Source organism: Castanea sativa, chromosome 9 (assembly GCF_040712315.1).
Source record: "Castanea sativa cultivar Marrone di Chiusa Pesio chromosome 9, ASM4071231v1".
Taxonomy (NCBI): Eukaryota; Viridiplantae; Streptophyta; class Magnoliopsida; order Fagales; family Fagaceae; genus Castanea; species Castanea sativa.
The window spans coordinates 14,044,916-14,066,484 of NC_134021.1; the positions used below are offsets into that span (position 1 = coordinate 14,044,916).

Sequence of the window (21,569 nt, forward strand, 5' to 3'; positions counted from 1 at the left end):
TTCTTAAAGTATCCAAGAATGTGAAACACAAGCACTAATACTGTGCCCGACAGTAAAACACAGTATTAGTGGATACTTTTTATACGTTTCCGTTTGACTGTTTCGTTTAGAAGGTATCTGCTTTTGCATTACATTGCTGCTCAAAATCTTCTTACGTCTCTAACCTACCTATGTGATTTTGCAGCAACTACTTTGAAGGCTTGTTTATTTGATCATATTCATGTTTTTGAGGCTTCACTTCTTTAAATTTATATTTATATAGGGTTGAGTTCCAGTTATATATATGGTGTAAGTCTAATGTTACACCATCTAATAACTTATTATAGAATTTATATTTTAAAAATTCCACTATTAAATTATAAGTTCTATATGTTTTTAATACTCATGCCAATTTTCATATTAATTAGATGTTATTTACCATTCGATTCATAAACTCATCTTTTATACATTACTTTAAACTACAAAAACTTTAATTTAAACAATTGATTGATGATATGACTATTAATATTTGATCACTTTAAAATTTTGCAAAGTATGAAGAATATACAAAGATAATATAATCTAACGGTGGATTTATCAAAATTCGTATTCAATTAAAAAATATTAAGTGATGTAATGTTGCTTAAAAAAACACCAGATATAACTTAAACTTGACCCATCTATATAATATTTAAAAACTAAAACATGATATTTATTATTACTACCTTCTTATTGAGCCATATCATCGTAGTATTTCAGTAAAAGCCGAATCTAATATTTATTCTTACTGCATCACCTTAGTATTTCAATATATTTTGATTAACTTTGGTCCACTTCAGTTAATTTAGTTCAATTCAATCTATTTTGGTCCAATTCAGTTCACCTTTGCTCACTTTGGTTTATTCGATCCATTTTGGTCCAATTCGACCAAGTTCAATCTATTCGGTCTATTTCTTTTTATTTCGATCCACTTTGGTCAACAACTTACACATGGACATATATGAATATATATATATACACATACACATGCGGCCGCACACACACTGAAGAGAAATTCTTTATTGTTGACAATTTCATAACAAATTTTAGATAGCAAGTTGTTATTGGTTCTAATATAGGCATATCGTTGTCATTGTTTTTGTACCCATTAATAACAACTTGTCACTTAAGATTTATTGTGGTAGTCATTCAAAATTTAGGGAATTTCCTAACTTATTGCAAAATTTCTACTCATTGCGCAATTTACGACTAGCAATATCTAAAAACTGAAGCACAATATTTAATATTATTACGATTATGTTGAGTCACACTAGCATAACATTTTGGTCATTTTGGTTCATGTCAATCTATTTGGTCAATTTCGGTCAATTTCTCTCTCTCATTGTAGAAGAGAGGATGCCCTTTTAATAATTTCTTCTTACGTTCTTTAAGCAAAAGAAAAGAACAAAGAATTAGAATTCAAGGTCAATTTCAATTCGTGTGGTCTGGTGAGAAACATTATCAAAAAGGGTTTGAAGGAAAAAAGGGAAATCTCAGCAGTTTCATTAAATTGACAAACGTCAAGGAATACAGAGAATACTGCCACATTGAATTGGAGAATATAGGGGAATGGATGTAAAATGAAATTCTTCCTAGTATACCAACCACAGCAACAACAACAATGCACACCATCTTCCTAAGGCTGGGCAGATCCTTCATTCTTTGTTGCTTAATCGTCATCTTCATTTGGTGGGTCTTTATAGGTGTACTGTGATGCCACCAAGATGTACAAAATAAGATCTATAGCACTCAACACGGTCAGTGTCCAATAGTAGTTATCCAATCGACTTTTATTCAGTGTGTCCTGAAACCAATTTGTTCTTCCTCCCCTTTCACTGAATTTACCCACAACATAAACCGTAAGGACACTACCTACAGTTCCTGCTCCAATTACACCGTGGCGGAAAAGTATCAAGTAGCGGCTCATTGATTCAGGAGCTTGATTAGTGAAGAATTGATCAATGCTGAAGTTAGACATTCCTTCAACGGCACCAAGAAGGAGAAATTGTGGAAGAAGCCAGAACATGCTCATTGGGATTTTCTCATTACTGTCATTAAGTTTGTCAAGTAACCTGTGCCTTCTAATCATGTCAAGCCTCCTGGTTTCCACTCCTGCAGCTGTGATACAACATAATATAGAAAACAGCATTGCTATAAAGATTCCAAGGGGGGGGTACATATCTTCCTGGAATCTTTAATTTTTCAGTTACTTTGACATACAGTTCATGGAACTTGTCTTTTACACGGTCATAGAAATATTTAAATATGGGAAGAGGGACCTTCAAATTTCCAACCTTGCGATTCATATCATTTGCTTGCTCTAAAAAATAAGTGTTTCCTATGGAAATCACAAGCCCACACATGATGAAGGTCATCCACATGGGTATCATGCGTATAACATTGTTTGAATCCTCCACCTCTGCTAAGCTGCAAAATGTCCATCTATTTTGGGGTTGGAGTTTAATGGCAGCCTTGTCGAGGCACCTGTATTTAAAAATTATGTTTCAGAGAATATTGTAGGCAATATGTGTTAAGCTTGATAAAAAAATTTGTAGCTTGTAAGTCATAACTTATGGCTGATTACATATTGTAACAGTTCTGCCAACTATTAGAAGTTAGTAAATTGGAAAATATTTAAAGGTAGAAATCATGAGCATTGGTGAGGTCATTATACTTTCTAATAACCCTGTAAAATGCAAAAATGTGGGCAATTGGTTTTAAATTAATGACTCAGTATCATTAAGTTTCTAGGTTAAGAGAGAGAGAGAACCTGAGACTCCAGGTGTGAGGCACCTGATTATCATTTTGTAGTTGATGACGAAACATCTTGGAAGCAGAGGCTACAAAGACTCTACATACAGTTGTAAGAGGACTCCCCTCTGGCTGCAGTCCAGACAGTTTGTATGAACATGAGCCAGTTGTGAATAGCAAAGTTGCCACTACAGTGCATACTGCTGGTATTCCAAATCGGACAGACCATGGCTTTATATATGGAAGTGCAATACATCCAACAATTGGAAAAATAATCACACTAACAACGGCTACCACTTTCCCAGGCATTTGGTTCTCCTCCATTTGTTGTTTCAGGAAAGCGTCCAAGGATGTGATATGACCAGATATCCCAACAGCTAAGAATGCTAATGCTGTATAGAAGAGAACCATTTGGGCATCTCCAATGCAACTGGCTTGTATGCACCACAGTTCGCTGCAGCATTAGAAAGGATAGGTGGTGTTGACATTGCCAATAAGCTTAACCCCTGCAGTGACACCCAATAATTAGTACATCTCTGGTAAGTCATTGCAGAGTACAAAAGATAAAGCAGGTTAATAAGAAATATCACTCCTAAATTACAAGGGCGTTGCAGTGTGCACCCCAAAATACAATAGTTTGCAACTGACACCCTTCTATTCAAGTTTAATTTGTAATGTTCACTGCATCATCCAAATCAATGTTTTAATAAACATATTTGAGAGTAGCTATTCACCTAAACTATGAAAGCATATGCAATGTCCAACCTAACCTATAAAAAAAATGCAATCAACATTTTAATTTGAGAGTAATCTTCCCAAAAATTCAATAATTTTTACAGTAATATGGATAGCCGGGTGAACAATGCAAGTTAATCTCAAATTAAAGTGTTGATTTGATTACATTATATTTAGGGTGGGTGTTATACTTATAAATGCTGACATAATTTTAAGTCAGATAGCTGCAATAAATTCAAATTAGAAAAGAGGAAGAAGAAATAAACATGCAGCATGATACTCAATCAAAACAATTCCTGTATCAACGATTTTCAAGTGATTTGTTTAGATGAGGTGCCCAATGTTGCTCCTTGATTATTCATTCTACATTGTTGCACCTATATAGGCTATATTACTATGATGCTTGAAGTAATAAATATAACTTCTTTTATATATATATATATATATAGAATTCAATTTTTAAAACATGTGGGGAGGGGAATTTGAAGCAACCAGGCATTGTGATTGGGGTGCAAGGCTCTTGGAGAATTGATAAATATAACTAAAGCAGATTTAAACAACAAAATTGGAAACACTCATAGCATAGTAGAAACACATAAACAAATAAGGGAAATTTTGAAAACCTACAAAGCTATAAGCAAGACTGGAGAGCAAGAGCATCCAATAGTCACCCATGAAAGCATTGACAAGAAAGGCCATGCCGATAGGCATTATGGTCGCAACACCAGAAAACACATTCACAATTGCAGCAGCATGGGTAATGTTAAGACTCCAGACATTTGTCAAGTAAGGCGTCATCACAAACAAGGCATTTCTTGTTAGGATGTCAGCCCATATCAGAACTGCAATGGAAGAGGAAGAAAGTGCCTTTAGAATACACCAATCATTAAATAAATAAAAAATCTACGGTGGATTAATATATTAAACATTTTCATTAAATGGAAAATTCTCAAGTTGAACTGACCCTTTGGTGACATGACCGTCAAGTAAAATAACTGGCTTTATAGCAGTAAGTAATCACCAATTGAATTCTTTGAAATCTTAATTTCCATAGGCATACTTGGATATCAAGGGTCGAAGATTTTCCTTTTTCATTGGTTTCTGAATTAGAATGTGGCAAATTCCATTATTCTTATTTGAAGTGAATAGATAGGATTTTAAGAATTTCATGGTAGAGTTATCCAAAAAACTCAAAAATGTTCCTGGTAGGATTAAAGATCTATGATCATAAATGGTGCTTCAAAGAATATATATATATTTTTTTACCGATAATTTGAGAATGGCTTTCAGAAAGAAAAGAGCAAATGGGGGCTTATTTAATATTAAAAAAAATGAGCAATTAAAATCCTCTCTGTAGAATAATTCCAAATTTCAGGGAATTCCTGTGTTCTTAAATCTTAGTACCTCTATAACTATGATTAAAGATTTATATTAAAAAAAAAAAAAAAAACACAGATAAGTCAACAATCAGAATGAGATGTCAAGTGTGTGTCTGTGTGATTTCTCTTGAACTCATTTGTGTAGCAAGTTAACCCAATGCGCTTAAACTACTAGATTATTTATAAACTAGAGCAAAGTACCTGTTATTCTGACAAAGGATCCCATGTTCACTAGTAACCTCCGTCGGCTTTCTGTAATACAAAAAAACTACAAAATTAGTTGAAACTATTATATCAAAACATGCTAAGTTCTGGGAGAGAACAATCAAAGTAACATGCAACAAAGCCTACCAATCACTACGCCTAGATCCCACAGAAGTGAGAGGTTTGTGGAATAAGTACGACCTCTAAGAAGGTCAGCACATATGATTGAAAGCCTTAAAAGCTAAAAAACATGCTTATTTCAAGAAATGATAAGCAAACATAAGATCAAAATTGTATATGAATAAGTATTTGTTGGAGAAAGCAGAGAAGAAAATAAGTTATAGAAGACGTTAGAACCTGAAAAGACTAGTGGGGTTGAAGCTATATTTTTACTACAAAGCGTGGGAGGGAAATTTCTGGGAGAGACAATGTGAGATATAGGCCATCACCGCGTTAACCTACATTTTGTCACTTTCAGAGTTCAGTCATACAACTTTGCTAATTCCTCGTAACCATGCTAATGCATTTTACTCCATCAGTTGACTTCTTACTTCTTAGCAGTTTCTTAGTCTATGACAATAGATACTTTATCAGTGTCTTTAAAGTACTAAACTGGGTGCCGGCCCAATAGTGAAATAGAAGGGGTTTTTTTTTCATAAAAAAAAAAATACTAGTATTTTTGTTTGCTATCTAAAAAAAAAAAATTAAAAAAATTGTTTATTTGCCACGGCCGAGTGCACAACTGCACATAACCATACACACAATTGTCACACGGCTAAATAAAAGAATAAAATATAATACATTCAACTATCCCAATTCCATGTAAGCATTCTTCCTATTATCCAAGATTAAACCAATCAAATGATCAAGCACTTATTAAATCAGATTCAAACTCACCCTCTCTCCCAAATTCCCAAGTGTTGGTTCTTGAAGAGCATGAGTAATGGAGGTTGACTGTGTTCTTGAAGAGCACAAGTAATAGAGGCTACAATGAAGAGAGACTCCAATGGCAATAGAAGAGGTGGGCTCAACCCTCTCCTCCCCCCAAGGGTCCAGCTGAGCTCTTCAAGAGATGGACTATTAGGGTCTAGACAAGCTTCCAGCTTACAGGAATGCAATGGGGAAATCAAAAATAGACGTGTGGGTGTTGGGTACTCTAGGTTTTTTGAAAAGGAAATCAAATGAGGAAAATCTATACTGATGTGATGAAGCAATTTTTGTATAACCTATATTTAAAACTAAAATTATGTTTCTAAGACACAAACCTTAAAGGTTTGGATATTTGATACCAAAATTGATACGTAGAATTGAAAGTGTTTTTATGACACGATTTCTCTGTAACATTAATACTATGAATTTTTGCCTTAAAAGGGAAAAGAGTCTCTTTGAGATCCAATTCCCCTAACCCCATAATAAAAAAAATAATAAAAAAAACCCAATGTCACAAAACTGAAAAAGCACCTAAAGAATTAGAGCTTTCCCATACCTCAATACCCTCCTATATAGCAAACCCAATTATAGTTCCCTCCATTTTGCAGAACCAGAGATCAGTTCCTGAGTTACGGTCCCTCCTATTTTCATTCTTAAAAAGGCCCTTTTAATAATTTCTTCTTACGTTCTTTAAGAAAAAGAAAAGAACAAAGAATTAGAATTCAAGGTCAATTTCAATTCGTGTGGTCTGGTGAGAAACATTATCAAAAAGGGTTTGAAGGAAAAAAGGGAAATCTCAGCAGTTCCATTAAATTGACAAACGTCAAGGAATACAGAGAATACTGCCACATTGAATTGGAGAATACAAGAAAATGGATGTAAAAGGAATTTGTTCTAAGTTTACTAACCACAGCTACAACAACAATGCTCATCATCTTCCTAAGGCTGGGTAGATTCTTCATTCTTTGTTGCTTTATTGGCATCTTCACTTGGGTCTCTACAGGTGTACCACCATGCCACCAAGACGTACAAAATAAGATTTACAGAACTCAACACTGTCAGTGTCCAATAGTAGTTATCCAATCGACTTTTATTCAGTGTGTCCTGAAACCAACTTTGGCTGCCTCCCCTTTCACTGACCTTACTCACAACATAAACTGAAAGGACACTACCCACAGTTCCGGCTCCAATTACACCATAGCTGAAAAGTTTCAGGTAGCGGGTCATTGAGGTAGGAGCTTGAGTAGTGAAGAATTGATCAATGCTGAAGTTAGACATTCCATCAACAGCACCAAGAAGGAGAAACTGTGGAAGAAGCCAGAACATGCTCATTGGGATTTTCTCATTAGGTTTATCAAGAAACCCGTGCCTTCTAATCACATCAAGCCTCCTGGTTTCCACTTCTGCAGCTGTGATACAACATAGTATAGAAAACAGCATTGCTACTACCATTCCAAAGGGGGGTACATACCTTTCTGGAATTACTTTTTTAGTTACTTGGACATACAGTTTTTTGAAACGGTCACCTTTTTTGAAATGTTCTTTTACAAGGTCATAGAAAAATTTTAATATAGGAAGAGGGACCTTCAATTTTCCAACCTTGCGATTCATATCAGTTGCTTGCTCTAAAAAATAAGTGTTGCCTATGGAAATCACAACGCCACACATAATGAATGTCATCCACATGGGTATCATGTGTATAACCATTTTAGTCTCCTCCACCTCTTCTCTGGTGCAAAGTTTCCATCTACTTTGTTCAATCTGCTCTTGATTTTGGGTTTGGACTTCAATGGCAGCCTTGTCAAGGCACCTATATTAAAAAATTATGTTTCAGATAACATTGTAGGAAATATGTGTACAGCTTGATAAAAAATTTTGTAAATTGTAAGTCATTAGTCATAACTAACAGTTGATTAAATATCGTGCTGTCAACTATTAGAAGTTAGTAAATTGGAAAATAGTTACAAGCATGAATCATGAACATTAGTGAGGACATTATACTTTCTAAACTCTGTTAAACGCAAAAATGTGGGTACTTGGGTTTCAAAATAAATGACTTCGTATCATCAAGTTTCTAGAGAGAGAGAGAGAGAGAGAGAACCTGAGACTCCGGGTGTGAGGCACCTGATTATCATTTGATGGGAGATGACGACACATCTTGGAAGCTGAGGCTACAAAGACTCTACATAGAGTTTTAAGAGGACTCCCCTGTGGTTTATCACGTCTGTATGAACAGTAGCCAGTTGTGAATAGAAAAGTTGCCACTACAGTACATATTGCTGGTATTCCAAATCGGACAGACCATGGCTTTATGTACGGAAGTGCAATACATCCAACAATTGGAAAAATAATCACACTGAACATGCCTAACACTTGACGTAGTGTTGGGTCCAGCTTTTCTGATTCATCTTGATCACTTTTTTGGTTCTTTTTTATTTGATGATTTGCTGGCTGTTGTTTTTCTGAATCATCTTGATCACTTTTTTGGTTCTTTTTTATTTGTTGATTCAGGAAATAATCTAAGGATGTGATATGACCAGACATCCCAATAGCTATGAGTGCTAACGCTGTATAGAAGAGAGCCTTTTGGGTATCACCAATGCAATCTGGCTTGTATGCACCACAGTTGCCTGCAGCCTTAGAAAGGACAGGTGGTGTTGACATTGCCAAGAAGCTCACCCCCTGCAGTGACAGCCAATAATTAGTACATCTTCTGGTAAGTCAGCATGACTTTGTCAAAACCTATACAGTGCAAAAGAATGAATTGGGTAACATCTTTGGATCAATAACATTGTCATAACAGCATTACAAAAATTGATAAACATAAGTGGCTTATCTCATTGCAGACTGCAGAGTACAAAAGATAAAGCCGGTTAATAACAAATATCACTCCAAAATTACAAGGGCATTGCAATGTGCACACTAAAATACATTATTTTGTGATTGACACCATTCTTTAATATTAATATGTAATTTTCACTACATCATCCAAATCAATGTTTAAATAAACATATTTATGAGTAGCTATTCACTTAAACTATGAAAGCATTTGCAATGTGCAACCTAACCAATAAGATTTTTGCAATCAACACTTTAATTTAAGAGTAGTACCCACAAATTCATTAATTTACACAGTAATATGGAAGGGAGGATGAAAAATGCAAGTTAATCTCAAACTAAGTGCTGATTCCATTACTTTATAATTTAGGGTGGGTGTTATAAGTGCTCCCATAATTTAAGGCAGATAACTGCAATGAATTCAAATTAGAAAAGAAGTAGAAGAAATAATCATGCAGCATAACATTTCTCAGTCAAAATAATCCATGTGTCAATGATTTTTAAGTGATTCTATTTGGATGAGATGCCCAATGTTGCTCCTTGATTATTCATTCCATGTTGTTGTGCCTATATTTCTATGATGTTTGAAGTGATGAATATTACTTTTTTTTATTTATTTATTTTTTACAATTCTATTGTTACAACAAGTGGGGAGGAGGAATTTGAACCCAAAGACCAGGCAATGTCATTGGGCTACAAGGCTCGTGGAGAAATGATAAATATAACTAAAGCAGATTTGAATGACAAAGATTCGCAATATTCATAACATAGCAGAGACCAAAAAAAAAAAAAGAGAGAGAGAAAATTTTGGAAACCTACAATGCTGTAAGCAAGACTGGAGAGCAAGAGCATCCAATAGTCACCAATGAAAGCATCGACAAGGAAGGCCATGCCTATAGGCATTATGCTCGCAACACCATAAAACACATTCACAATTGCAGCAGCACGGGTAATGTTAAGATTCCAGACAGTTGTCAAGTATGGCATCATCACAAACAAGGCATAAGCTATTAGTACGTCAGCCCATACCAGAACTGCAATGGAAGAGGAAGAAAGTGCTTTTAGAATATACCAATAATTAAAGAAACAAAAAATCTAAGGTGGCTTGGTATATGGATGAATAATTTGTAACCCTCTAGTTGAACTAACCCTTTGATGACATGACCATCAAGTAAAATAACTGCATTTAAAGCAGTAATCACCAATTGAATTCTTTGAGATCTTACAAATTTCCATAGGCATACTTGATATCAAGGGTTAAAGAACTGCCTTTTTCATTGTTTTCTACAAAATCCTATCTACAAATTTCTTAGTGAGAGGATAGGATTTTAAGATTTCACAGTGGAGTTATCCAAAAAACTCCTTAAGATCCTAGTCTGAATATTATAAGGATTAAGGATCTATGACCATAAATGGTGCCTCAAAGAAATTACTTTTTGTACTGATAATTTGTGAATGGCTTTTGGGAAGAAAAGAGCAAATGGAATACAGGATGGAATGCAAGGGACTTATTTATTTTCTATTGAAACAAAGAGCAATTAAACTCCTCTCTGCAGAATAATGCCAAATTTCGAGGGATGCATGTGTTCTTAAATCTTTGTAACTCTACGGCTATGATTAAATATCAAGAAAACTCTGAAGACCCAAAATAAGTCAACAATCAAAATGAGATGCCGAGTGTGTGATTTCTCTTTTAATTCATTTGTGTAACAACTTAACCCAATGTGCTGATACTACTACATTATTTATAAACAAGTGCAAAGTACCTCCTACTCTGACAAAGGATGCCATGTTCACCAGTTACCTCAGCTTTCTGTAATACCAAAAAAAAAAAAAAAAACTACAAAATCAGTTGGAACAAGAATAAAGTGTGTCTGCGAAGGTGAGCAGAGCACATATGGTTGAAAACCACAAAGTTAAAAAAAAAACATGTTTACCTTCAAGAAATGGTAAGCTTTAGGATCTCCTAAGATTATATAAATAAACTGTTTATTGGAGAATGCCAGAGGAAAAAAAACAGTAAGTTATAGAAGATGTTACCTGGAAAGATAGTGGGGTTGAAAGCTATATTGTAGAAACCGTAGGAGGGAAATTTCTGGGAGAGACAATGTCAGAGACAAGCCATCACCGCGTTGACGACACTTGCCATACAACTTTCCCAATTCCTTGTAACTTCGGTCTTTCATTCTACTCGAGTCAGTTGACTTCTTAAGTTCTTAGTCTATGAAAAAATATATTATATCACTGTCTTCAAGTACCTGTACTTTTTACACTTACATAACCTGTTTGACTGTTTGACCGTTCCTTACAGGATTCGTTTGATATAAGTCTAAGATTTAAAGCATGCCACGTCAATAAAATCTTAAGTCAGTAAGCTCAACCGGAGTTAGCTGTAAAGGTTAATACTGCATGGCAATTTGCTACCACTTTACTTTAAAAAAAAAAAAATAGTCTGGTTGGATCTGGATGCTAAACATAGAACAAAACAACTGAATGATCAAAGAAATATAATATTATTTCTAGCAAATGGATTCTCTAACCTCACCAGGTAATACTAGTAAGAGAGAGATCGGGAAGTATGTTGTTTTTCCAACAAAATTTGATCAAGTTTTGCTTCAAGTCCCAAATAATCACAAATCTTTTCAAGCAATGTGAGTCCACTTTTCTCTTTATTTTTACATTTGAAGATGAAAATTTTCCACTTTTTTTTTTTTGGTTCCTAGTTCTTTCGATATCCACGTGGCTTTCTAAGATGACTGTGAATAGATTTTGATGGAATGATGTAGATTAAATGAATTATGTATTAGGTCATATGGATTCTATGGTCAATAAAGTTCATAGCTTAGGTTCATTCATTTTGCATTCCAATTGTTTTGCATGTAGGTTTCTTAGATTCACTGGGCAAACCATTTTAAAAAAAAAAGATTCACTGTGCACTTCTTTTTTGGTGGATCAAAATATCAGGTCTGATGAAAAGAAAAAAAAGAAAAATTTAATGGCTTTTTATATTTCTCTCTTTGTATTTTTCTAATGACTTATTATAGGTTATAATGACTTTCACATTTAATTGTATAATTGTATTTGATTTATTAATTTTTCTCAAACAGATGTATGGAATCGAATGTCATTATACACTAAAGAAGTCACTATCAAAGAGCTCGCCCTACACGAAAACTATAGGGGGATGTATTGGCGAGATCCAACGATGAACAACCGCCCAAAAGAAAAACCGCCTGGAAGTCTAAGGACCTTTAGTATCGTACCCATAACCATACACACAATTGTCAAACGGCTAAATAAAATATAATACATTCAATTATCCCAATTCCATGTAAGCATTCTTCCTATTATCCAAGATTAAACCAATCAAATGATCATGCACTTACTTAAATCAGACTCAAATTCACCCTCTCTCCCAAATTCTCAAGTGATGGTTCTTGAAGAGCATGAGTAATGGAGGTTGATTGTGGTCTTGAAGAGCACGAGTAACGGAGGCTACAGTGAAGAGAGGCTCCAATGAAAATAGAAGAGGTGGGCTCAACCCTCTCCTTCCCCCAAGGGACCTAAGCTCTTCAAGAGATGGACTATTAGGGTCTAGTCAAGCTTCCAGCTTACAGGAATGCAATGGGGAAATCGAAAATAGACATATGGGTGTTGGGTACTCTTGGTTTTTTGAGAAGGAAATCAAATGAGGAAAATCTATATTGATGTGATGAAACAATTTTTGCATAACCTATATTTAAAACTAAAATTATGTTTCTAAGACAAACCTTAAAGGTTGAATATTTAATACCAAAACTGATACGTAGGATTGAAACGGTGTTTTTATGACATGATTTCTCTGTAACATTAATACTATGAATTTTTGCCTTAAAAGGGAAAAGAGAGTCTCTTTGAGATCCAATTCCCCTTACCCAAAAAATAAAAATAAAAACCCAGTGTCACAAAACTGAAAAAGCACCTAAAGAATTAGAGCTTTCCCATACCTCAATACCCTCCTATATAGCAAACCCAATTATAGTTCCCTCCATTTTGCAGAACCAGAGATCGGTTCCTGAGTTATGGTCCCTCCTCTTTTCATTCTTAAAAAAGCCCTTTTAATAATTTCTTCTTACGCTCTTTAAGAAAAAGAAAAGAACAAAGAATTAGAATTCAAGATCAATATCAATTCGTGTGGTCTGGTGAGAAACATTATCAAAAAGGTTTGAAGGAAAAAAGGGAAATCTCAGCAGTTTCATTAAATTGACAAACGTCAAGGAATACAGAGAATACTGCCACATTGAATTGGAGAATACAGGGGAATGGATGTAAATTGAAATTCTTCCAAGTATACCAACCACAGCAACATCGACAATGCACATCATCTTCCTAAGGCTGGGTAAATCCTTCATTCTTTGTTGCTTTACTGCCGTCTTCATTTGGTGGTTGTTTATAGGTGTACTGCATTGCCACCAAGATGTACAAAATAAGATTTATAGAACTCAACACGGTCAGTGTCCAATAGTAGTTATCCAATCGACTTTTATTCAGTGTGCCCTGAAACCAACTTGGTCTTCCTCCCCTTTCACTGACCTTACCCACAACATAAACTGAGAGGACACTACCCACAGTTCCTGCTCCAATTACACCGTGGCTGAAAAGTTTCAAGTAGCGACTCATTGAGGCAGGAGCTTGATTAGTGAAGAATTGATCAATGCTGAAGTTAGACATTCCATCAACAGCACCAAGAAGGAGAAACTGTGGAAGAAGCCAGAACATGCTCATTGGGATTATCTCCTTACTGTCATTAGGTTTGTCATGTAACCCATGGCTTCTAATCATGTCAAGCCTCCTGGTTTCCACTTTTGCAGCTGTGATACAGCAAAGTATAGAAAGCAGCATTGCTACTATGATTCCATAGGGGGGTAAATATTTTCCTGGAAGTACTTTTTTAGTTACTTTGACATACAGACTTTTGAAATGGTCCTTTACAAGGTCATAGAAAAATTTTAATATAGGAAGAGGGACCTTCAATTTTCCAACCTTTCGATTCATGTCAGTTGCTTGCTCTAAAAAATAAGTGTTTCCTATGGAAATCACAACCCCACACATAATGAAGGTCATCCACATGGGTATCATGCGTATAACCATTTTAGTATCCTCCACCTCTTCTCTGGTGCAAAGTTTCCATCTACTTTGTTCAAACTGGTCTTGATTTTGGGTTTGGACTTCAATGGCAGCCTTGTCAAGGCACCTGTATTAAAAAATTATGTTTCAGATAACATTGTAGGCAATTCGTGTAGAGCGTGATAAAAAAAATTGTAACCTGTAAGTCATAAGTCATAACGAAAAGTTGATTAAATATTGTGCTGTCAACTATTAGAAGTTGATAAATAGGACAATAGTTACAAACAGGAATCATTAACATTGGTAAGGTCATTATACTTTCTAAACTCTGTTAAATGCAAAAATGTGGGTACTTGGGTTTCTAAATGATGACTTCGTATCATCAAGTTTCTAGGTTGAGAGAGAGAGAGAGAACCTGAGACCCCGGCTGTGAGGCACCTGATTATCATTTGATGGGAGATGACGACACATCTTGGAAGCAGAGGCTACAAAGACTCTACATAGAAATGTAAGAGGACTGCCCTGAGGTTCAGAATGACTGTATACCCTTAAACAGGAGCCAGTTGTGAATAGAAAAGTTGCCACTACAGTACATATTGCTGGTATTCCAAACCGGACAGACCATGGCTTTATATATGGAAGTGCAATACATCCAACAATTGGAAGAAGAATCACACCAAAGCCGCCTGCCGCTTGCGATGGCCTAAGCTCTTTTGAATTATCTTCTCGTTGTTGATTCAGGAAAGACTCTAAGGATGTGATATGACCGGATATCCCAATAGCTATGAGTGCTAACGCTGTATAGAAGAGAACCTTTTGGGCATCACCAATGCAATGTGGCTTGTATTCCCCACAGTTGCCCACAGCATTAGAAAGGACAGGTGGTGTTGACATTGCCAAGCAGCTCACCCCCTGCAGTGACAGCCAATAATTAGTACATCTTTGGGTAAGTCCCATGACTTTGGGTAAGTGGCTTATCTCATTGCAGACTGCAGCCAAATATCACTCGGGAATTACAAGGGCATTGCAATGTGCACCCTAAAATACAATATTTTGCAATTGATACCCTTCTTTAATATTAATTTGTAATGTTCACTACATCATCCAAATTAATGTTTAAATAGACATATTTATGACTGGCTATTCACCTAAACTATGAAAGCATTTGCAATGTGCAACCTAACCTATAAAATTTTTGCAACCAACACTTAAATTTGAGAGTAATTTACCCACAATTTATTAATTTACATAGTAATATGGAAGGTGGGATGAAAAATGCAAGTTAATCTCAAATTAGGTGTTAATTCTATTAATTTATAATTTAGGGTGGGCGTTATAAATACTCCCATAATTTTAAGGCAGATAGCTGCAATTAATTCAAATTAGAAAAGAAGAAGAAGAAATAATCATGCAGCATAACATTCCTCAGCCAAAATAATCCATGTGTCAATGATTTTTAAGTGATTTCTATTTAGATGAAATGCCCAATGTTGCTCCTTGATTATTCATTCTATGTTGTTGCGCCTATATTTCTATGATGTTTGAAGTGATGAATATTACCTTTTTTATATTATATAATTCTATTTGCTACAACAAGAGGGGGGGGGGGGGAATTTGAACCCAAAGACCAGGCAATGTCATTGGGCTACAGGGCTCATGGAGAAATGATAAAATCTAACTAAAGCATATTTTAACAGCAAAAATTGGCAATATTAGTAGCATAGTAGAGACACATAAAAAATGAGTGAAATCTTGAAAACCTACAAAACTATAAGCAAGACTGGAGAGCAAGAGCATCCAAAAGTCACCCATGAAAGCATCGACAAGGAAGGCCATGCCTATAGGCATTATGGTCGCAACACCAGAAAACACATTCACAATTGCAGCAGCACGGGTAATGTTAAGATTCCAGACAGTTGTCAAGTATGGCATCATCACAAACAAGGCATAAGCTGTTAGTATGTCAGCCCATACCAGAACTGCAATGGAAGAGGAAGAAAGTGCCTTCAGAACACACCAATAATTAAATTAAAATAAAAAAAATCTAAGGTGGCTTAATATATGGATGAATAATTTGTAACCCTATAGTTGAACTAGCCCTTTGATGACATGACCATCATGTAAAATAAATGCATTCAAAGCAGTAATCACCAATTGAATTCTTTGAAATCTTACAAATTTTCATAGTGAAAGAACTGATATGTTAAAGAAATGCCTTCACCATTGTTTTCTGCAAAATCCAATCTACTAATTTCATAGTGAAAGTATACGATTTGAAGATTTCACGGTGGAGTTATCCAAAAAACTCTTTAAGACCTTAGTCCAAATATTATAAGGATTAGGGATCTATGAACATAAATGGTGCTTCAAAGAAATTACCTTTTGTACTAATAATTTGTGAATGGCTTTTTGAAAGGAAAGAGCAAATGGAATATGGCGGATTTTGCAGATAGTTCCATATAACTCGTAAGGTAAGGAAAATACAGGATGGAATGCAAGGGACTTATTTATTTTCTACTAAAACAAAGAACAATTAAAATCCTCTGTGTAGAGTAATGCCAAATTTTGAGGGATCCATGAGTTCTTAGTAACTCTATAGCTATGATTAAAGATTAAGAAAACTCTGAAGACTCAAAATAAGTCAACAATCAAAATGAGATGCCAAGTGTGTGATTTCTCTTTTAATTCATTTGTGTAACAACTTAACCCAATGTGCTGATACTACTACATTATTTATAAACAAGTGCAAAGTACCTGTTATTCTGACAAAGGATGCCATGTTCACCAGTTACCTCAGCCTTCTGTAATACCCAAAAAAAAAAAAAAACTACAAAATCAGTTGGAACAAGAATAAAGTGTGTCTACGAAGGTGAGCAGAGCACATATGGTTGAAAACCACACCGTTAAAAAAAAAAAAAAAAAAAGGTTTACCTTCAAGAAATGGTAAGCTTTAGGATCTCCTCAGATTATATAAATAAACTGTTTATTGGAGAAAGCCAGAGAAAAAAAAGAGAGTAAGTTATAGAAGATGTTACCTGGAAAGACTAGTGGGGTTGAAAGCTATATTGTAGAAACCGTAGGAGGGAAATTTCTAGGAGAGACAATGTCCGAGACAAGCCATCACCGCGTTGACGACACTTGCCATACAACTTTCCCAATTCCTTGTATCTTCGGTCTTTCATTCTACTCGAGTCAGTTGACTTCTTAAGTTCTTGGTCTATGAAAAAATATATTATATCATTGTCTTCAAGTACCTGTACTTTTTACACTTACATAACCAGTTTGACTGTTCTTTAGGCGGCTGGATCCTCTCCATTTCTATTTGTAATGGAGTGTATGTTTTACGGATAAGATTAATCTATATATTACTAAATACTGAACCGTAATATTTAATGTTATTATTCACGTAACTTAATATGAGCTATGTTATTATCAATTTTTTTTCCAAATTTTTATACAATTTTTAAACATTTAAAGTGAATTAAAAACTCTATTATATTACAATCAAAATATTATATTTAATTATCTTATTATTAACTATTTTTATTTATTATTAAATTTTCAATTCCATTTTAGCTTTTCATATCTCACTACTTTCTACCTTAACTTTCTTCAACCTTTCACATTCCATTTTAATTTTTCATTTTCCCTCTACTCTCAATATTACTATTATTCTATCTTTTTTATCTTCCTTTAATTTTGACGTAATATTATTCTATCTTTTTATCTTCCTTTAATTTTGACTCTTTTTATTCTTATCCTCATAGTATAAAATTGTCATTCCCTCTCTGTGGGGAGTAAAAGAACCCAAGTGAGCATATGGGCCATTGGGCTGCAACATAGAGGGCCGACCTGCTCCAGGATTAAGCTCTACGATTTGGCCCATACGCCGAGGGTCCGGGGATATAGCCGAGGACGAGTTTGTCCTCGGACAAGCCCTAGAGAATTCAAAGTTTCATTATGAAGGTCAAAGCACAACTCTGGAAAGACCAGTGGTTAAAAGGAGACATCCTGAATCTTCTAGATGCACCAGTATTAAAGAAAATATCAAGGGTAAAGGCTGCCACCTCCATATTAAAGACTCTGCACCTACCTCCCTGGCCGCATTAATGGGGAGGTGACCCCTGAACAGTAAGGTGGAAACTTCTAGTCACTGTTCGAAATGTATCAGGGGAGGAAGTATAAAAGGGGGGTAAAGGCCAAAGAAAGGGGGGGGAGAAAAACTAAGAAAGAAATTAAGAAATTGTAATCTTAAAGCAAGAAAGAGAAATACTAAAGAAGTAGTCCTCGGCTTGAGTCCGAGAAGATCCATTGCAATTATTGTTCGTTATTTACTTGTATTTGTTTATAAAAACCTGTTATCGAGCTCCCAGTACTTCTAACCTAGGTTTCAAGCCCACACTCTACAAATTTTATTGTTTAAGGCTCATTGGGCCTGAGCCCGTGATTGTCTTTGGGTCCAGGTGCAATTGCGCACTTACACTCTCTTATTCCATGCATAATTTCTATTTTTCCACACACAAAAGCCTCTCTCTCTCTCTCTCTCTATATATATATATATTTTTTGTTTTTTCTTCAGTTTTTGGTATATATATTTTTTATTTTAGTGTAACAAGTTGATTATCAAAACATACTAATGCAATATTAAAAGCTCCACCAAATGCATCACAGAAATCAGTCTTAGACTATTAGAAGTCGGTCTGTTTGCTAAATTTGGAATTGACCGGTCAGTTTGCTTCTAGGTTAGTTCTTGATTTTAGAAAATCGATTCTATTTTAATCTTTGCCATTAACCCAGTAACAGAAAAATCAGATGTGGCAGACGGAATGTATTGTTGGTATGTTAGATGCTAACGTGGCTAATAAAATAATAATAAAATATTTTATTTGATATTTTTTAAATGACACATTAGCATTTTTTGAATTAAAAAAAGGCACGTCAGTAAATAAAAATAATTTTTATATTTCAATTTTAGTTTAATTAAAAATAAATAAATAATGAAAATAAAAAATTATTTTTCAATTTTAAAGATTGAGAAAAAAAAATATAGCAACTTTCTCAAATATTGTTGAACTTTCTTGACAAATAAACACGTCACAAAATTTAAATATATCAATTTTTAGACACACAAAAAAAAAAAACATTTGAAATCCCCCACAGACCCAAAACAAAATCCAAAGATTCATAACTCTCTCAAGCACTCTCTCTCTCTTCAAAAGCAAGTTCAGATCTCTCTCTCTAACTCACTCTCTTTCTTTTCCTCTCTTACTAGTGGTGGTGGTGGAGTCATCCCACGATGAGGAAAGGAATGAGTAGCGGCGGACGGATCGAGTTGCAGTCGACGGATGGACCTCAATCTGCATTGGAAGGAGCCGATTGGGTTGGAGGTTGGGTGAAGAGAGAGATCACAGATCTGAGTTTGCTTACCCAAATGAAAATCTCCCTCTCTCTTTCAACGTTCTAAAGCTTTAAAGTCTCTCTCTCTCTCTCTCTCTCTCTTAGATCGTGGATTTGGGATCAAAGCTCTAAAGGTCAAAATCTTCCTTGGGTGAACCTAGCGCCGAGTTTGGCGTAGGAATTAAGCTTAACGTCAAGATCGCCTTCGATCTTTCGAGCCTCTCTTCTCAGTTCCTCCCAACCCGATTCCTGTAACTCCAGATTTTGATCCGTCATTTAGATCTCCAATTCGGATCCTTCTCTTTCTTTTTCTTTTTTTGATCGGACGGTGAATATTGGTTTAGTTATTATAGTTGAAAAAATTGGTGGCTATGTTTTTCTACACTGAATTTGATTTTTGGTTCTCAGAGAGAGAGATAGACAGTAGTAGAGTTTAGAGCTCAATGTGTTGGATCTACTACAACTGTGGGACCCAATCAATAGGATTCAATTGGGAACTAGCTTTAGATTGGTGATCATTGGTTGGGCTTGTTGTTGGTTTGGGCTTCGGATTGCAAGGTATTTTCTGGGTTTCGATGAGGTGATTGACCAAAAACGCTGAGCACAACAATGTGGGGCTGGGTTTCAAGTTGCTACTGTGTTTATTTTAAATTTTTGGGTTTGTTTTTTTCATGTGGGTTTTTATTATTTTTCTGAGTTTATGGGTTTGATTTGTTGGAGGATTCAGTGGAGGATAGAGATTTTGAATGAATTTTTGCATGATTATTTACTGAGAAAATGTAATAAAAGGAAAAAAAAATATTGATTATTTTAATTTTCTGGGCAACCTTCATGTTCTTTCCCAAAGAACAAGAACAAGAAGAACATGTTACTTTGTTCTTCTAAAAATAATGAAAAGAGAAAAAGAAAAAAAAATTAATTACTCTTTTTAACTAGATTGTATTTTATTTTGTTTTTTTGTTTGTTTTTATTTTTTTTACAATTAAAATTAAAATTGAGAAATTAAAATTTTTTGCTTTTATTTTTAATTAATTTATTTGCTGATAGGGCATTTTAAAATATTTTTTAATGACTACGTCAGCTTTATAATTAGCCATGTCAGCATTTAACATGCCAACAATGTACTCCGTTTGTCATGTCTAATTTAGGAGCAAAATCAATTTAGGGACTAAATCGAGAATTGACCCAAAATGTAAAGACCAAAAGTGCATTTTCGTCTAAAAAAAAAAAACCTCGTCTCTTTGGATCTGGATGCTAAACATAGAACAAAGCAACTGAATGATGAAAGAAGTATAATATTGTTCCTAGCAACTGGATTCTCTAACCTCACCAAGTGATAGTAGTAAGAGAGAGATCAGGAAGTATGTAGTTCTTCGAACAAAATTTGATCAAGTTTTGCTTCAAGTCCCAAATAATCACAAATATTTTCAAACAATGTGAGTCCACTTTTCTCTTTATTTTTACATTTGAAGATGAAAATTTTCAGCTGTGTAAAAATTTTCCACTTTTTTTTTTTTGTTCCTAGTTCTTTCGATACTCATGTGGATTTCTAAGATGACTGTGAATAGATTTTGATGGAATGATGTAGATTAAATGAATTACGTATTAGGTCTTTATGATTTCATGGTCAATAAAGTTCATAGCTTAGGTTCATTCATTTTGTATTCCAATTGTTTTGCGTGTAGGTTTCTTTGATTCACTGGGCACACCATCAAAAAAAAAAAAAAGAGATTCACTGGGCACTTCTTTTTTGGTGGATCAAAATATCAGGCCTGATGAAAAGAAAAAAAATGACAATTTAATGACTTTTTATATTTCTTTCTTAGTATTTTTCTAATGACTTATTACAGGTTATAATAGCTTTCACATTTAATTGTATGATTGTATCTGATTTATCAATTTTTCTCAAACATATGTATGGAATTGAATGTCATTATACACGAAAGAAGTCACTATCAAAGAGCTTGCCCTACATGAAAACTATAGAGGGCTGTATTGGCAAGATCCCACGATGAACAATTGCCTGGAAGTCTGAGGACCTTTAGACTTTAGTACCGTACCCTACCCCCGAACCAGCAGCTTTCGTACTAAGAGAGACTGCCCTTGCCCCTTTCCTTTCTCCATTCCGCGTCCTTCTTTGCTTTGTTCCAATAGAGTCTAAGGCAAAGCAAAAGTGATTCATATGTCTACTTTACCTACTTGACCAAAGGG

The 21,569-nt window shown here is 34.9% G+C and overlaps 2 protein-coding genes and 1 pseudogene across 4 annotated transcripts; all 3 read right to left on the bottom strand.

Annotated features, from left to right (window-relative positions):
• Positions 1 to 1,496: 1,496 nt before the first annotated feature.
• LOC142609636 (protein NRT1/ PTR FAMILY 5.5-like) lies at positions 1,497 to 6,591 on the bottom strand (annotated as a pseudogene).
• Positions 6,592 to 6,732: 141 nt separating this feature from the next.
• Positions 6,733 to 11,033, bottom strand: LOC142609635 (protein NRT1/ PTR FAMILY 5.5-like). 2 transcript variants are annotated; one of them, XM_075781269.1, is made up of 5 exons: positions 10,896 to 11,033; positions 10,622 to 10,668; positions 9,675 to 9,889; positions 8,119 to 8,699; positions 6,733 to 7,827 (listed from the first exon to the last, which is right to left on the bottom strand). In XM_075781269.1, exons 2-5 carry the CDS (start codon positions 10,644 to 10,646, stop codon positions 6,957 to 6,959), a joined length of 1,692 nt encoding a protein of 563 aa, XP_075637384.1. In that variant the 5' UTR covers positions 10,647 to 10,668; positions 10,896 to 11,033; the 3' UTR covers positions 6,733 to 6,956. The 2 variants fall into 2 exon arrangements, with proteins under 2 accessions (XP_075637384.1, XP_075637385.1); XM_075781270.1 differs by lacking the exon at positions 10,896 to 11,033 and adding an exon at positions 10,793 to 10,885.
• A 2,025-nt stretch (positions 11,034 to 13,058) lies between these two features.
• LOC142611393 (protein NRT1/ PTR FAMILY 5.5-like) lies at positions 13,059 to 17,159 on the bottom strand. 2 transcript variants are annotated; one of them, XM_075783510.1, is made up of 5 exons: positions 16,997 to 17,159; positions 16,716 to 16,762; positions 15,726 to 15,940; positions 14,377 to 14,873; positions 13,059 to 14,088 (listed from the first exon to the last, which is right to left on the bottom strand). In XM_075783510.1, the coding sequence occupies exons 2-5, from the start codon at positions 16,738 to 16,740 to the stop codon at positions 13,224 to 13,226; spliced, it is 1,602 nt and encodes a 533-aa protein (XP_075639625.1). In that variant the 5' UTR covers positions 16,741 to 16,762; positions 16,997 to 17,159; the 3' UTR covers positions 13,059 to 13,223. The 2 variants fall into 2 exon arrangements, with proteins under 2 accessions (XP_075639625.1, XP_075639626.1); XM_075783511.1 differs by having other exon boundaries at positions 16,893 to 17,002.
• Positions 17,160 to 21,569: the final 4,410 nt, after the last annotated feature.

Excerpts from the sequence above, each read along its gene's own strand:
- LOC142609635 (XM_075781269.1), bottom strand. The coding sequence starts at position 10,646 with ATGGCATCCTTTGTCAGAGTAGGAG. Across the intron at positions 9,890-10,621 it reads ATCCTTTGTCAGAGTAGGAG|TTCTGGTATGGGCTGACGTA; the intron begins GTACTTTGCACT and ends CTTCCATTGCAG. Across the intron at positions 7,828-8,118 it reads CCTCACACCCGGAGTCTCAG|GTGCCTTGACAAGGCTGCCA; the intron begins GTTCTCTCTCTC and ends TTTTTAATATAG.
- LOC142611393 (XM_075783510.1), bottom strand. The coding sequence starts at position 16,740 with ATGGCATCCTTTGTCAGAATAACAG. Across the intron at positions 15,941-16,715 it reads ATCCTTTGTCAGAATAACAG|TTCTGGTATGGGCTGACATA; the intron begins GTACTTTGCACT and ends CTTCCATTGCAG. Across the intron at positions 14,089-14,376 it reads CCTCACAGCCGGGGTCTCAG|GTGCCTTGACAAGGCTGCCA; the intron begins GTTCTCTCTCTC and ends TTTTTAATACAG.